Source organism: Petaurus breviceps, unplaced genomic scaffold (genome assembly GCF_028583685.1).
Source record: "Petaurus breviceps papuanus isolate PSGF00001 unplaced genomic scaffold, PetGlider_PUasm1.0 90792, whole genome shotgun sequence".
NCBI classification, from domain to species: domain Eukaryota; kingdom Metazoa; phylum Chordata; class Mammalia; order Diprotodontia; family Petauridae; genus Petaurus; species Petaurus breviceps.
In genome coordinates this window covers 3,863,135-3,880,589 of record NW_027187347.1, presented here as the reverse complement: position 1 = coordinate 3,880,589, position 17,455 = coordinate 3,863,135, and the positions used below count along the sequence as shown (strand labels likewise).

General features: G+C 41.6%; 1 protein-coding gene across 4 annotated transcripts in view; it reads right to left on the bottom strand.

Moving 5' to 3' along the window:
* Positions 1–2,423: 2,423 nt before the first annotated feature.
* DZIP3 (DAZ interacting zinc finger protein 3) overlaps positions 2,424–17,455 on the bottom strand; it is a 119,972-nt gene continuing 104,940 nt past the window's right edge. For 3 of the 4 annotated variants that reach the window (XM_069069813.1, XM_069069815.1, XM_069069817.1), the window contains 6 exons: positions 16,278–16,403; positions 15,108–15,247; positions 12,382–12,502; positions 11,475–11,618; positions 10,571–10,663; positions 2,424–5,689 (listed from right to left, as the gene is read on the bottom strand). In XM_069069813.1, the coding sequence (XP_068925914.1) occupies positions 5,579–5,689; positions 10,571–10,663; positions 11,475–11,618; positions 12,382–12,502; positions 15,108–15,247; positions 16,278–16,403 (735 nt within the window). In that variant the 3' untranslated portion in view covers positions 2,424–5,578. The remainder of the gene's footprint in view (positions 5,690–10,570; positions 10,664–11,474; positions 11,619–12,381; positions 12,503–15,107; positions 15,248–16,277; positions 16,404–17,455) is intronic. The other variant, XM_069069816.1, reaches the window with a different exon arrangement.

Here is a 17,455-nt window from a genome sequence, read left to right as displayed (position 1 = left end):
AATAGCTAACATCTATACAGCATTTGGGATGGGCCAAGCACTGTGCTAAGTGCTTTGTAATTCCTCACAACAACCCTGGGATGCAGGTGCTATTATTACCCTCATTTTACAGTTGAGGATACTGAGATAAATAGATGTTAAATGACTTTTCCAGAAGGTGAGGTTTTCTACTGAGGATAGAGAGGAATGAGAAGACCCATTAACAAGACGTAAGTGGAGATAAAACAAGAGAGTAAGGGATTAAAGCAGAGAGGATAGCATAGTGTAGAGACAAGACTTCAAAGGAAGGAAAGTAGAGAGGAGTAATGTGATTAGAAATTGTGATTAGGACAAGGAATATGTTTATGAGGAGTAAGGGAGACAGAGAGCTGAAAAGATAGGAGGTTTTGATCCATTAGAAAAATTTCAGAGTTTTGGACCATGAAAGTGCAGTTCTTATGGGTGGTGGTAAGATTTAAGAGTATGATCATCCCTGTGTGTGGCCAGCATAGTGAAAGTATTTGTTATTGGAGTTAAGGATGTTAATGAACTAAGAGGCTAGGGTGTTTGAGGGGATGTGTGTGTGTGTGTGTGTGTGTGTGTGTGTGTGTGTGTGTGTGTAATTGAAGTTCCCAAGTTGGTTGATTGGTTGTTGTCCTTCCTCCTTGAGGAGGACCAAAATGACATCACTATGTTGGGGTCAAGTGTGTCCAGGTTTGGTTCCTGACCACTGCAATAATGCAAATGTAACAAAGTGAGTCACACAAAGTTTATGGTTTCCCCATGAAAATAAGTTATGTTTATATTTATTATACTGTAGTCCATTATGTAATATTACATCTAAAGAAACAATGTATATACTTATTTTTTCTTTCTCTTTTTAGAGGGCAATTGCTGTTAAGTGACTTGCCCAAGGTCACACGGCTAGTTTTTGTGTTGTGTCTGACACCAGATTTGAACTCAGGTCCTCCTGAATCCAGGGCTGGTACTCTATTCCCTGTGCCACCTAGCCGCCCCCTTAAAAATATTTTCTTGCTAAAAAAAATGCTAACCATCACTTGAGCCTTCAGTGAATTGTAATCTTTCTGCTAGTGAAGGGTCTTGCCTTGATATTAGTGGCAGCTGACTGCTCAGGGTGGTTGCTGAAAGTTGGAGTGGCTGTGGCAATTTCTTAAAATAAGACAATAAAGTCTGCCACATCAATTGACACTTAAGAGGCCATTGTAGGGTCATTGATTGGCCTCATTTCAATATTGTTGTATCTCAAGCAATAGGTAGGCCTGAGGAGAGATATGGGGAGCATGGGGGCAGGTCAGTGAGGTAGTCAGAACACACACGTTTATCAATAAGCTTGCCCTCTTATATGGATGCATTTTGTGGCACCTCCAAACAATTATAACATCAAAGATCACTGATCACACATCACCATAACAGACATAATTAATAATGTTAGAGTTTGAAATATTGAGAGAATTAACAAAATGTGACACAAGAGATACATGAGCACATGCTGCTGGAAAAATGGTGCCAATTGACTTGCTCAACACAGGGTTGCAAAATTCCTTCAATTTATAACCCCCCCCCCCAAAAAGCCACTCTATCTGTAATGCACAATAAAATTAGTTATGACTTTACTGTTCCCAGTAAGGCTTGGTGTCAAATGCCATTCTTGGATGAGGTCCTGATAGTTAAGAGGTCTAGGAGTTGACATTTGCGCCACAGAAAAGGTCACAGTGAAGACCCCTGGTATCAAAGGTTCCCATCCTGGGTAAGTCACAAATGACAACAAGCCTGGCATTTAGACATTTGATGGTTATGTAAAGCTAATGGGTTTCCTCATGTGATCTGATCAACCAAGAATGAACAGGCAGCATGTCCCACATGGCAATAAAGGTCCAATTCAGCACTGAAGGGAGGGCTGGAACACAGTTGCAGTATAGTCGTCTTGAGCTCCAGGGCAGTATGCTCCTTTAGGAGGGGGTCTCCAAATGCAGGCATGTAGCAGGGCTGGACCTAGTCCATTCTCACCAGCTCTGGGATGAATGCCCCAAGCTAGCCAATAGTAGTGCATGGATTTGAATCCCAGTCTTAGGATCAACCTTAGGAATATTTCCTTAGAATATCCAGCCCAAACTACTTATTTTGTAGATTAGCAAACCAACCAAGGCCCAGAAGGCTAAGCAATTGCTCAAAGTTACACAAGTGATCAAGCCTGGGTTTGATTCCAGGTCCTCTGACTCCAGTTTCAGTGCTCTTCTGATACCAAGTCCAGTGTTCTTTCTCCTCCACAACCACACTTCCTCCTACCACCCCACCTCCCAAACTCTGTTCTCATCAGCAACATGGGAAAAACCTAGTACTCACAGGATTACTGATTTCCCTTATTGGTATTATTATGACGTAAGTGTTTAATAATAGTGAAAGCAGTATACAAATGTCAACTATTATTACTTTGTAAGGCTGGATGACTTTATTTCTTTTTGAAAAACTTTCTGGTTGCAAATACAATTATACCAGGACTCTAAAAGAAAGACTCAGAAAGAGATTTAAAAGTTTAACGACACATTTAGTCTAAAACATACAGGGAAAATTTTTGACTTAAGATCCATAGGTAAGTGGAACCAAGACCATGACCATGGTCTGACAAACATTCATCTCACAGAGTAACTGAATTCTTGTTATTCCAGAGCTGGTACAAAAGAACATTAGTTACATAACACCATATTCACTTTAATATCAACATAGTCTGTTACAATTGTTGCAATTACAATTGTAGTAGTTCTCAGTGTTAAGATCTGAGTAATGGGGCTTAGTCAACAATTCCCGTTTGTGGATCAAGTCCTGCTTTCACTAATTCTCCCTCTTTTGCATTCAATAGTCAGAACCTATTTGTGAAGCTCCTACTTTCATGAAAGGCCATGTTCTAGGTAGTGTATTTGATAACGAAATGGAAGAAAACATGCCTGCCTCTGTTGTAACTAGAAACCCCAGCACCCAATATGAATTTAGCAGAGTGGTTTAGAGCTGGACCTGTCTTGAATGTGGTTGAACAGAGGTCATGGGAGTTGAGGAAGTTAAGGAACTGGAAAGCTGTGATTTGGGGCAAGGAAAGTTATAAACCACATAGAGAACACACTGTAGAGAAGGGATATTGGCGTGGAGTGACAACAAAAAGAAGCAACACTCAGGACCTGAACAGCGCGAAGTAGAAGAGGAGCTAGGTCTTACATGATATGGCCAAGAGAGGGTTCTGAAAGTGGCAGTGGAGAGTGAGAAATCTACCAAATCCTCCTGGTCCTGTGCAACAGGGAATACTGGAGAAGAAGCCAACATTTGGGAGGGTGCCAAGAGGATGCCTCCCCTTCAGAAGGGGAGGCATGGGAGAAGGCTGGAATGAAAGAATTTGTTAACATTAGTGGTTCTCAAGGGCAGAGATGAGTTAGGGATGAACTAGATAGGATGTTGGAGGGGGAAAAGTGGGCCTAGTAGAGATAGCCTTACTTTGAGTAGCCATGGGAGAAGAGGGGGGAACTAATGTCCTTCTGCTTCAGTGTCACCCCACTCTCTCACATGTGTCCTCAACCCCCCAGAGAACATGTCAGGAGAGGATGACTACAAGGCGGGGGCGGGATTTAGTCTCCCAGTTTCAGCAGTGAGGAATGCATACCCCGAGGAAGGAAACACTGCCCATCCCAGGGCTTTGTCAAAGAATTTACAGTCTAGTAGTAGGCACAGGAAAAGTTTATAAATATAACAGAAAGTAGAAGCACAATAATAAAGTAATTTAAAAAACATATTATGGGGATTCAGATATGGAAGAAATCACAACTTGACTACGAAGAAGGTCAGGGCAGGCTTCATGAAGGGGTTGGTATTAAAACTGGGACTTGAAGAATGGGAAAAATTTTGACAAGGCATACGCTGTGTCTGGTTGGAGGGCATTTCAGGTAAAGGAAGTAACGTGAGCAGAAGAAGTATAGGGAGTGAGAAGTGCAAGGAATGCTCAGTGAAGAGTGAAGGAGTTGTGCGGTCTAGCCAGAAGCAGTTAGGAGGCTATGGAAATAATCCAAGCAAGTGACAATAGGGACACAAACTGGGAGGTGGCAGTAGCAACAGAAAGAGGGTAGAGGAAGGAGATGTGGTGAATATAAAATTGATAGGACCTGGTAATTGATTAAATATGGAGAAAAAGGGAAGATGGAAGGCCAGGGAGAATGGTAGGCCCATTAATGGTCGGGAAAATTATCTGATTTGGGGTAGAAAATGAGTTTTTGATGTGGAATTTGAATATTGGGACAAGTTGATGACCGGATGACAGTTGTCAATACAGAAATGGGATTTAGGAGAAAGATAAGGGTTGGAGGAAGTCACATATTTAAGTCATGCACATGGAAGTAATTTTTGTGTAAATTAGGTTACAGAGAGAGAGAGAGAGAGAGAGAGAGAGAGAGAGAGAGAGAGAGAGAGAAGCAAGGGGAGGTAAAAGTAAAAACCTAAAGGAAATTCAGGGCAAGGGTAAGGGAGGGGAGGAAAAAGAGACAAAGATCATTTTAATATACAACTTTGTAGTTTACTTTTATAACATTTTGTATTAAAACAATTATCTGCACTTGAGTCTTATCCCTCAACTAAACCATAAGCACTAGGAAAGAAGGGACAGTGCCTTTTTTAAACCATTTTTTAAAATCTCCCCTAGAACCTGGTAAAATGATTGCACCTGCACACAGCAAGTGCAAAAAGAATTGTTGAATGAAAGAGTTAATAAATAGATGGAGAAAGTTTGGAGAACTAGTGTCATGGAAGCCAAATGAGGAAGGGGTTGGTGAATGGTGTCAAATATTGCAAAAAGCTCAAAGATTACTGAAAAGGACTTGATAACAAGGAGAATACTGGTGGCCTCCAAGAAAGCAGTGCTGGACACCGGAAGCAGGTTGCTAAGATTTTAAAGAATTAGAAAGTGATGAGGCAATGGAACCTTTAAATATAGTCTTACTTGTTCTTATTTGATTTTTGGTGCCAGCTAATTTAAGGGTATCTCCCTTGGAAGATGAAGCAAGGGGGAATAGCAAAAACTCAAACAATTAAATTATGCTCCTAGTTTACATGCTAATGATATCAGAGATCAAAGCTAATCGAAGAATAGAATTTGGGGGGTAATCTGTGGTCTTCTTTCATTCACATCTTGTGAACATGCCCGCTTCTTCACTGCTCAGATCTTTACCTCTTGCAAAAGTCTCTCTTCTCCATTTAAGTAGAAGACAGCTGTAGCTAGAAAGGAGCTGGTGGAAAACTAAAGACAATAGCACTTTGAAAAGCTAGGACGTTATGACTTGTTCCATTTGGAGTAGAAAGGTATGCCTACTAAGGAAAGGGAAAGTATAAAGATATCAATTTTTAAAATCAAATTCTGTCTACATAAGATGAATGCAGACTGCAAACTTTGAAGATTTATCATATCCTCACTTTGGTCAGCTAGCTCTTCTGTTATGGAACAGCTGTGTGCATTACCACCCGCCACCTCACTATATCAGACAACAAGGCAAAGCAGAATTCTGGAGTACAGAAACTGAACTCATTTGACACCATCCGTCCCCTTGCATCAGATTTTGGGTATGTGTCGGCTGGGAAGACCTGGGAATTCTTCTGGAAGCACAACATAGAGTCGGCATGTAGGACACGTCCCCTGTTGTTTCAGCCATGGTTTAATGCACTACAGATGAAAAAGAAGACAAGTCAATCAGTGATATTCAAATACCTACTATACCAAAAGAAACTGTTACCATTTATACCAGTGTCATCCAAGCCTTGACAAATTTCCAAGACAGTTGCCCCTTCATATCCCCCTCACTACTGCCATTAACGCCCCCCCCCCCACCTTAGTGATGATTTCTCAAGGGAAGAGCATGTAGTTGGCCCTACTTTCCCTGTTTAGGAAAATGTTTTCACAGTCACCATGTTTCTATTTCTTCTCCCCTGCCTCTGCCTCACAAGGTTATCTCAAGGTCACAGGTCACAACATGCTACTGTGTTTCCCCGATAATAAGACACTGTCTTTTTTTTTTTTTGAAAGAAAAACACCAGAGGGCTTATTTTCAGGGGAGGGCTTATGTTGTCCTGCCTCAGCTCTCCTCCGCGGCACTGCTCTCAATGGCACCAGCAAGCAAATAACTGGGGAAGAACAGGATGACACGCTCACTGCTGCAGCTCTGATTGGATGCAGCTCGGAGCATGGCATGCGTTTCAGTGGGGGGGGGGGGGACGGATGGTGCATACAGAGGGTACCATAATGTAGCGTGTAGCGCAGGGGATCACCTTCACTACAGTAGCAATCTCAATAGGGCTTATTTTCGGGGGAGGGCTTATTTTAGAGGAATCTTACACGGTAAGGGGAGGGCTTATTTTCGGGATAGGTCTTATTATCGGGGAAACACGGTATGTCTCTCAAATCCAGTTCCCATTCCTTTTTACCGCTGTACTGGTGGCAGCTACTGGGCCTAGAATCAGGAAGACCTGACTTCAAATCCTGCCTGGGACACTTGCTAGCTTTGTGACCCTGGGAAAGTCACTTAACCTCTGTTTGCCTGTTTCCTCATCTATAAAATGGGGGTGCAAGTAACAACATCTACCTTTCAGGAGTGTTGGGGGATCAAATGAAGTATCTGTGAAGTGCTTAGCACAGTGCCTGGTACACAGGAAGCTTTATATAAATGTTGGCTATTGTTAGCTATCATCATCATCTAGCCATATTCATCAACTGGAAAACCTCTTACATATACACCATCAAGACACAGGCACAAATAACTATCTAATACATACCTCCCCCATGCTTTGTCCAAAAGATGCCTCAAATACTTGTATAAAAGGAAAGAACTCAATACCTATCAACAAACAGGCTAATGTTTTCATTTAAAGTCCCCTTCACGACGGATGTGCTTCAGGACTGGTGTTTTATTGGCAACTATGACAGGACAGGCAAATGGCTAAGAACCTGGCTTTCAGACTTCCTGCACATGGACTGGCTATTTGTCAAGTCGTCTCAATGACTTACTGACTATCCATCTCACCTTTGTCAACAAGAGACAGGGAGAGAAGCAGTGAGTCCTATGTCAGAGAGGAGAGAGGAGGGGAACAGGAGGGACAAAGTGGAAAATATGGGACCATTCACCCCATCCCTAAAAGGTAAACTGAATGAATGACCTATATTCTACTCACTAAGACAATGACAACTACTATGCTAAGTTTACATGAAAACTTATTTCCTAAGTTTTTAGTCTCTTTTACAAATTCAAGCGGGGAAGAAGAAATATTGTTCTCAGTGATCTTTCAGGATTAGGCACGCTGTGTATCTCTCTTTATAGCAGTGCAGAGATGCAAAATGTAATTCCAGTCTATATCGTATATCTTTGAAATCGTTTTCTATGGCTAGGGCTTGAATGCGTTGGCTATTGTTCACTTCCCTGAGAAACCTTCCTCATATAAGATTATCTTTTCCTGTGTCAAATTACATCTCTGCAACAGAAGGCCCAGATCACAAATTGTATATCGATAGTGCTTGTACAGCAGCAGAGCCAAGAGTTAGATTAATCTATATAAATGCCAAGAATCCACAAAAGGCCTGCCTGCCTCACATTATTCTAACATCAAACACTCAAGTTCTGAACATCTTAAAAGGCAAATACAAGAAGCCTAGACACCATGCTTAGCTGCCTCTTGTGCTGTGTGATTACAGGAGGCTATCATTAAGCTAGAGATGTGATCCTCTGGATAAAAGGCAACAGAATATTTATGGCACACCAGTATCAAGTAGCCCCGTATTCTAACTTCTGTCACTAGAATGCTTCTTCAACATACTTGCAGAGGCCTGCCTACCCTGATTCTTACTCCAGTAGCCTTCCCCATCACAATCTTAGTTTTTCTTCAGCATAAATCATATGGCAATATGAACAGAATGGTTAACAGCTAGGGCCTGAGAATAAGGAACAGGATGCTATCATCAGAAAGCCTCTGAGTAGTACCACATGGCACAGTACTATGCAGCCAATGGATATCAGAGGTACATTAATGGATAAGAAGGAATAATCAAAAGGATTCTGAGGAGCAGTAGCATGGTGATAGAAAGAGTGTGAGCGAATCAAAGGTCTTGCCTCTGATACTGACTGTGTGCTAGAGAGCAAGCCAGCTAACCTCTCTAAGGCCCAATTTCCTTATCTGCAACATGGAGACAATAGCAGCCCCTCCACCACATGGCAGTTGTGAGGATCAAATGAGATAATATACATAAAGCATTTTGCAAAGCTTAAAGCTCTGCATAAATGTCTGCCACTGTTATACTTATGTTTCTCCTTCTAAAAGATGATTTAAGAGAGCTGAAGGCAAGTCTCTAACCACACATATTTTAGGAGCCAAGTAAAATCTGGCTTCCCATGGAATGGAGCCCAGGGAGCAGTACTTGCCACAGAGAGCTCAAAGTGATTTGACTAGTCTTGTCCAGAGCTTAATGAAAATGATGTGAGGAAATGGTATGTCGGCTGATGGTGCTGAACAGGGAATAGTCTCCCAAGAAAGGCTTTCCCAATACTGCTGCAGGGATGTATAAAGGACAAGAGGATGATGTCAGAGTCAGTGCTATACTCCAAATGAACACATGGCTGCTCTATCTGTGAAGGGACAGAGCTGGAAAGGACCTCAAAGGTCATCCAACACCCCCTTCTTAAAGTGAGAATCCTCCTGAGCTCATACCTGGCAGGATTTTCCTGACTCCTCTTAAAGACCTCCAGCGTATGAGAACTCACTACTTCCAGAAGCACCGCATTCCATTTTTGGACAATACTAATTTTTGGAAGGTTTTTAATTTTTAAACATTTATTATTGATAAATCTCTCTTCTCTTACATCACTGTCACAATTTGTAGCAACTTAAAATCTGTCTCAGAACTTCTAAGTAAGTATTTATTTAAGCCATCCTCATAGAAGTGACAGCTGAAGCCAGGGACATGGATGAGATTACAAAGAGAGAAGGTGTAGAGAGAGAAGAGACAAGGCCCAAAGACAATCTTGACGGATACTGTGGTGGGTGAAATCAGGAATAACTGAAGGGCTTCTGAGCATATTGATTTATTAAGCAATACATGCCAACTGAGTAACAGCTTAGCACTGGATCCCAAATACAGGAGGAGACAGACTCTGAACCATTAAAGAGGATGATTAACAGAATATAATACAGGATACAAGATTAGGTAATCTGATTTATAATTGGAGGGAAAATTAAGGGCTTTCCGAGTTGGGAAGGGGATGAATGAGTTTTGAGAGCTGGGAGGGGAGAGAGCAAGCAGGTGGACTTTTCCAGATGTGAAACAGAATGTCACTCAATTTCCACAATTAGCAAGCGGGTGGAATTTATAGGACAATGGAACTTAGGTCTCAAAACAGAATCAAGTTTTACAAAATAGTGTCAGTTTGGTTCACACAATTCCCACAATTCTCCCACTTCTCACTTTTAAGAAGGAAGAACACAAAGACCAAGTGAAGGAGCCAGAGAATGAGCTGTCAGAGGGTCAGGGGAAGCACAAGAGAGCACTGTAATGGAAGCCAAAGGATAAGAGAGTGTCAAGAAGGACAGGGTGGCCACCAGTAACAAATGCTCCAGGAAGGCCAATGAAAATGACTTGTAAACAAAGAGGATAAGCCTCAAGAAGAGAGAAGCCCTGATTTACACCTTAATCTTAGAGCTCTGGGCCACTAGAAGAACTGTAATCAAGAGATTCCTCACAATGCCTCTGCTAAAATCAAGGTGTCCTGGGGGACAGAAATAAGAACTGAACCTATGGTTTCACTGGTAAAGGGAACCCTAATGAAGGAATCTCCTCTACCAACATGACTTGCCCAGGACCCATCAGCCAGTAAATGTTAAAAGTATATAGAGGGGGCGGCTAGGTGGCGCAGTGAGTAAAGCGCCAGCCCCAGAGTCAGGATGACCAGAGTTCGGTTCTGGCCTCAGACACAACACCCACACAAAAAACACTAGCCATGTAACCTTGGGCAAGTTACTTAACCCCAATTGCCCTCCAAAAGGAAAAAAAGAAAAATCTTTGGTGGCGGCTAGGTGGCGCAGTGAAGAGAGCACCAGCCCTGGAGTCAGGAGGACCTGAGTTCAAATCCGGCCTCAGACACTTAACACAAAAACTAGCTGTGTGACCTTGGGCAAGTCACTTAACCCCAATTGCCCTCCCCCAAAAAAAGTATATTGAGGCCTGATCTGTCTTTACACACACACACACACACACACACACACACACACACACACACACACCCCAAACAACCTATATCATATATGTATATATATATTTATAGAGAGATCTCTATGTCTATATATAAAAGTATATATATGTATTTGTGTGTGCATATCCATATGCATGTATATGTACATACACATGTACATACAAACACACACACACCTATATATACTTCTCTCTGTGTGTATGTGGTAGCTTTTCTTTTCTTTTCTAGAGATTTCTTTGCAGTACACTACAAACCAGAGAGCTGGTGGCAGCCTACCAGACAGTGACAGAGCCAACCACAGAACTTAAACTTACCTGAGAATGGAATTTGTGAGCACAAGCCAGCACAGAAAGGTTTTCTGGAGTGAGGTTCTCATGGCAGATCACACAAAGCTCCTCTTCATCACCCTATGATGTGAAATATAAATCAGCACATCTCATCTTTGCTGAGCTGGACCACCCTGACCAATGCGTTCAGAATCAATGGCTCTGGATACTAAGCCCAGGTCTTTTCTGCCTGAGGTTAACCCTTCCTCTACATACTACTTATTCTATCCCCACTGCTACTACTCTAGTTCAGGCTCTCAACACCTCTTACTTGGCAAGTATAACAGCCTTAAGAACACACTCTCTCTCCTCCAAATTTTTCACATTGATGCCTCTATAATCTCCCTTTTCCACTTCTCTGAATATATCACTCCTCTATTTAAAAAAAAAATGGCCCACTACCCCCTATGGGGCCTGGTACGACTTGAGTCTATCTCAGTTTTCCAGTTTTCTCTCACACTAGTCTATGTTCTGACTTAACTGAACTTGTCATCATCCCTCTTCCCTATGTTGCCTTCTCTTATTTCTATGCCTTTGCCCCTACCATCCTCCCTCTCCCCCATCTCCCTAGATGCTATGCATGAAGTGAACTTTGTTCCTAGTGAAATCCCTCCCTTCCTTCAAAGTCCAAATCAGATTCTGCCTCCCCCATGAGTCTTTGCTTCTCCCCCTAGCTAAAAGTGATCCCTTCCACATGATACTTTATACAAATGTCTTCTTTGCACTCATGGCATCCCACCTTGTTTTAAAATTATTTCTGTATGATCTTGAACCCTGCCTTTAGATTATAAGCCCCTTGAAATTAGGGGCAGTCTTATTTCATCTTTGTATTCCCAGTGCCCAGAAGAAAGCTGGTACTTTAATCAAAATCTGTAAAATCAAATTAAGTTACCAAGTTTTGGGTCCCTTCCCATGCCACAGGGACCTGAGGGTTAAGGGGTCTCCAGACAGAGCGTGGGGGTTGGTCAATGCTGGGTTTTGGTTGAGGATGGCTAGGAAGAATGGAATCAACACTCTGAACTCCTTGTATTTGGTTCTGAAAATGAAAATACCATGATGAATATTCTGTGTTTAAGGCCCTACAACAGGCATGTACAACATACATACGGCCCACAGGCCACTTGCAGTCAGACAAAGCAGTATGCTGTGCAGGCCTGTCCAAGGTTATCAGACCTCTTAATAACTTCTCCTTAAGGGGCCAGTAAGCCCTATTAGCTCTGTCTGAGAACAGCCTTGGGGCCTGAGGAGACCTTGCTCAGGCCACAAGTTGGCAATCAGGCCTGCAGGCCAAATGTTGTGCAGACTTGCTCAAAAAAATTTGGAACTTCTGGGGTAGAATAAAATGATCCAGTGGTATGCAGAAGGTTAAGAAAGAGAGGTCTCTTCATTTTGCTGCATAGAATCCTGATAAATCTGGCCCCAACACAGGGTGCTTTCTGCATCTTTAGTGACAACTCCCGAAGGACAGCAAAGAAAGCAGGAGAAAAAAATGGAAATCACATCTATGTCCTATTCAAAACAAGTCTTCCCAGAAACCAGCAACTTTCTTTCCCTTTAGAATAATGAAATTTAACTGAAAGTGAGCTGGTTTGATTTTTACCATACCCAGTTGCCTGGATTTCTCCAAAAGGATCAGTGGATCAAGAGTAATGGTAAACATGCTGATTTTTTAAAACCATTCATGAATGGCCCAAAATTTCTAGAACAAATGGTTGCTTTCCTGAGTTTTTAAAGTTGAAGTGTTTAAATCAGTCAGTATTCTTGGAGGCTGCACAGAGTCATGACAAGGAGTCTCTTACCTGGGATCTTTTAGGTTCAATCATTAGGGAAACTCTATGGACTATTTCATCAAATGTCAGCCCAATCAAGGATCTACCATTGGCATCCTTCAGTTTTCGTAAAAGGTCTGTGAGCTCCTTCCTGAAAGAGATCAAATATAACAAGTCCCAGGAAGTCTTGTCATCCTGTAAACATGTGCACTCTAATCTCGACATGAAAACATCTCACAGGCTTCACATCCAGTGTCTTTGTTCTAAAAAGTGATTATCACATAGTTCTCTGTACAATCACTTGACACTCAGCCCTTAAGTATCTCAAGGCTCCCACAGCTTAGACTGGGCTAATATGTCAAGTATTTCTTCCCCAACCAAAGAGACTTTAATGTTAAGTCACAGAAAGGATGGCAAAAGGGCACTGCATGTAAAATCAATTTGCCATTCACTTATTTATGTGATAAATTTATGCTTCTCAACTTGTTTCTCCCTAGGGGCTGACATTTTCCTCCTTAATCCTGCTGTTACTACATCCTCGCCCTCCTCTGCAAGTACAAAGAGTTTTCATCATAAATACTGAAACATTCAAAAAGAGCTAAGGAACCTGATCAAATGGAATCATAAACATAAAGTGCTCAGCACAGTGTCTAACACATAAGTACTACAAAATGTTAGGTGGTGGTAGCGGTGGTGGTGGTGGTAGCAGTGGCGGCGGTGGTGGTGGTGGTGGTAGCAGCAGCAGTAGCAGTAGTAGTATACGCAACATCCCTTTAATGCTCTCTCACATTTTTCGGTATCCTGTGACCCAAAGTCTGCTCTGACATCTTAGGACCAAACAAAGTACTTTTCTCCATGTAATGGGTTACAATGTAAATATGATGGAGGGCAGCTGTAGAATGGAATTAAGAATAGATTTGGGAGCCTAAAGACTCGGGTTCAAATCCTGGTTCTACCAATTATTAACCTGTGTAACCTTGGGTAAGATGTTTAACTGTTCTGAGTCCCATTTTTCTCCTACACAAACTATGAGAGTTGTATGGGATTACTTTTAAGGTTCCTATAAAGTCTAAAATCCTTCTAAAACAAATTTTCTTTTACTATTACTGCAATTAGAATTTTATTATCAGGCCCTAGTGTTTTATTTTCACCATCAATTTTGTTGTGAATTTATTAGATATTAATTTAAGCCTGAAACATGGCATGATGTATATTGTATTTTATAGGTATATAAAACACAAGACTTCATATGAAGAGATTCTCAAAGACCAGGATTGTTTACACGTGTAAAGAAGTGGTATTAGAGGACACTTCTAAGCTCTGGAATGGAGGAGTTAAAGGGCCCATCACTGCTGTGTCACAGCTAATTAAAGTCCAATTGAGAACGCCATTATATTTTTCACTCCACCATGTTACCTAACACAGAAACTAAAGCCACTAAATAACTTTAAAAAGCAGCAAACTTAAACCTAAGAAAAAGAAGCTCTTGTCTGTATAACAATCAATCAGGACATTTCAAAACAACTGCTACAGCCGGATGCCTAAAGATTGGATAAGTTTAGGTTCATAAGATCATAGAATTAGAGGTGGAAGGAACTTTACTAGTCATCAAGTACAAAATGGCTAAGTGATTTGACCAGTTTCACACAACTAATAAGTAGCAGAGGCAAGATGTGAACTGAGGGCTTCCTGACTCCAAGTCCAGGACCCTATCCCCTATACTTTGATGCCTCTCAAAATAACTGAGGCCCAGACAAGTGAAGTAACTTTCCCAGAGTCACACAGCTAGTAAGTATCTGAGGCAGGATCTCATCCTAGGATTTAACAAGGGATCTTAGAGGCCACCAAGTCTTAATCCCCTCATTTTACAGATGAGGAAATTGAGGCTGAGAGAAGTTCAATTTCTTGCTCAGGGTCCCACAGCTAGAATCTGAGGCAGGATTCACACTCAAGCCTCCTGCCTCCAGCATGCTTTCCACTCTATCAGGATGTCTCACTGGATAGATGGGTATTCCACAGCTTTAAGAGGGACCGAGTCAATCTAGAATCAAGATTTAGGATTCACACCTCAAGAAGCAAGAAATGAAATGGAAGTTCCCAGTTGTGGTCATGATACTACTTGACATTTCAATGGTGTGGCAGAGTTTTCAGATTGTTACAAAAGAATCTGAAATCTTACAGGATTTACGCCCTTGCTCTTTTAACAGATCAAGATCCTGAATTTCACAGCCGTGACTCACTGAAGTCACTGGCTTCTTAGTGACACAGCCAGTCCAGAACCCAGGCCTCTGTTCCTCCCACTAGGCCATGTTACTTCTCCTCCGCCAATTTCTTCTCAGAATCTTTCCTTCTCCCTCTAGCAGAAGCAGCTAGGAGGCTTGGTAGAAAGTGCTGAGTCTGGAGTTGGGAAGACCAGAGTTCAAATCTGGTCTCAGACACTTACTAGTTGTGTGACCCTGGGCAAGTCAGTTAACCTCTAAGTTTCCTTGACTATTTTAGAACAAGGAAAATAATGGCATGTACTTCCTAAGGTTATCGTGATGATTAAATGAGATAATAAGCTCTTAACAAAGTGCCTGACATATAATAGACATTTAATAAATGCTTTTTTTCCCTTGATTCCTTCTGAGTACCTGCTAAAGCAATGGTCAGATTTCTGCAATAATAAAATACACATATTTTAAAATGTGTCACCAAAGTACACCTAGCTTCAGCAACACCCATATAACTTGTGCCTACCATTAAAGCAGTATTACCTGCTATATTCTGGAAAGGCAGTTTTCAGCTTATCCATAATCCTCTCCCAACTGATCTTGATGCGCTCATTTCCCATGACTGCCTCAGAAATTCCGGTTTCCAAAACTGGTACTTGTAAAGGTTGGGTCATACCTGCCACCTGAAAGGGGGATAAAATCATTGTCATAGAAAATCTTCCAATTCAAGCCAACAAAACATTACTTAGATGCTCAATTATCTAAATATGGGTAAGACTCTATGCCAAGGGCTGGGAGATTAAAGATCCTAAATAGCTCCTACCCTTAAAAATCTTACATTCTATTTTGGGTGGAGGGGAAGAGAAAATCACCAAAGAGAGAAGGTGCCACATGGACTAACATATGAAGAAAGCAACGGACTCTAAGGTGTGAAGGCAGACAGGGACAGCCTGTGCAAAGGTGAGAGGATGGGAGATGGGACTTTTGAGTCAGGGGAAGAAAAAATAGTGAGAAGTCAACGTCAGAAAACATTTCCTAACAATTAGAGCTGTTCAAAAGCAGAACTGGGTTCCTCAAATACTAATGAGTTCCCCATCCCTGGAGGGCTTCAATCAGACGGCAGAGATGGATGAGCAGTCAGGAAGTACTTTACAATGAATTTCTGTCCAGAACTAGGCCAGGATGGACTAGAACAGGGGTTCTTAATCTGGGGTCTATGGAGAGATTTAAGAGAATCTATGAACTTGGAAGGGAAAAAAAAATTACACCTTTATTTCAATATAACTGGGTCCCTTTTTAATCCTATGTAATTTATTATATTACATTTTAAAACATTATTTTGAGAAGGGGTCTACAAGCTTTACTAGACCGCCAAAGGGGCCCTACAACACAAGAAAAGTAAGAACTCTTGGGCTAGATGATTTCTGAGATCCCTTCACATTCTGTGATTCTGTGATTGAATTTTTCAACTGTCTTTCAGGATTGTGTGGGGCCATTTGGTGAAAATAACAAATATTTTTGTGTTCCGAAGCAGCCCTTATGTCTACTCCTCCATCTCCCAAGAGCTGGGAGATTGAAATAGAAGGGGAATCAAAATGCAAGGCCCGGAAAGACCACTGTAGCAACCACTCTCAAGGATTTCCCCGAAGCCCACCCTTGGGTATAAAAAAGTAAACGTTCTATATGATATATCTCTTAAATAATTTTATTTACCAAAGGTGGTCTAGCCTGGCTAGTAGTAGAACCAACTCCAGAGTATGATGAAGCAAGCTGAGGAAAATTGGGAATAGCTCTCAAGGAATTTTCTTTCATGATATGCTTTCCCAAGAAATGCTGCATCTGTAATGAGAGAGAGAGTGAGTGCGTGTGTGTTGGGGGAGGGGGAGATAAAGTGGGCTATGTGGAGAATATCTGGGAATAAATCATGCAGAATACTGGAAATATAATCTAAGGGTTTAAGTGCATAAGGAACAAAAAGGCAGAGAGATTCAATTCAATGATTGGTTAAATACCTACTATGCACTAAAAGTAGGCACTATGCCAAGGGTGTGAGAATACCAAGACATCTGTAAAAGCTCTGTGTTTGTGTGTGTGTGTGTGTGTATGTGTGTGTAACTGGACTAAACAGTTTCTAAGGTCGCTTCAGCTCTAATATTTTTTCTATGAAAAGGAAACCCGGATTGAATTATCATGTGTCCATGCTGAGTACAAATATTGACACTGTCGTTATATCTTAATTCCACTAAGCATTCAGAGAATCACAGAATTTTAGAGCTGGAAGAGACCAGAGATAGTCTGGTCCAACTCCTTCCTTTCCTAGCTGAATGCCAGGACTATGAGAAGGTCCCCAATTTCTCTCCTGTGTATCAAGGAGAAGTCACAAACATATGCTAGGATCCTCGATACATGTTGACCTTTCACAGCTGGAATGGGAAGGAGGGAAAAGCAAAGCATAGGAAAAAAACTCTTCTGAAGTTTTCCTGCAGTGACTTCGAATGAAGAAGAATATTTATTGGTTTCACTGGTCTTCCAGTACAAAGTGTACAAAGGGTGCAAAGTGAACTCCTTTGCCAGCAGTTGCTGGTCTGAGGCCTTGAGATTGGCCGTACTGGAGAGGACAAAGAAGAAGCCTAAAAACAGAAGCAGAACAAACTCTTTGGCTTTTGGGATGTTTGAGTCTAGGTGGCTGTTACAGAGGGAATTCCAGCGTTATATGAAATTGGACTAGATGACTAAGGAATTGTTATCCTTAAAGGACCCCTAAATATTGGACAGACAGTACAGGGAAAAAAATACAATGAAATTAGGGAACCCTTAGGGAAGACATCTAAGTGATCACTGGACTAGAATTATTCCTATAAAATAGACTTCCCAGGTGCACTGCAGTCTGC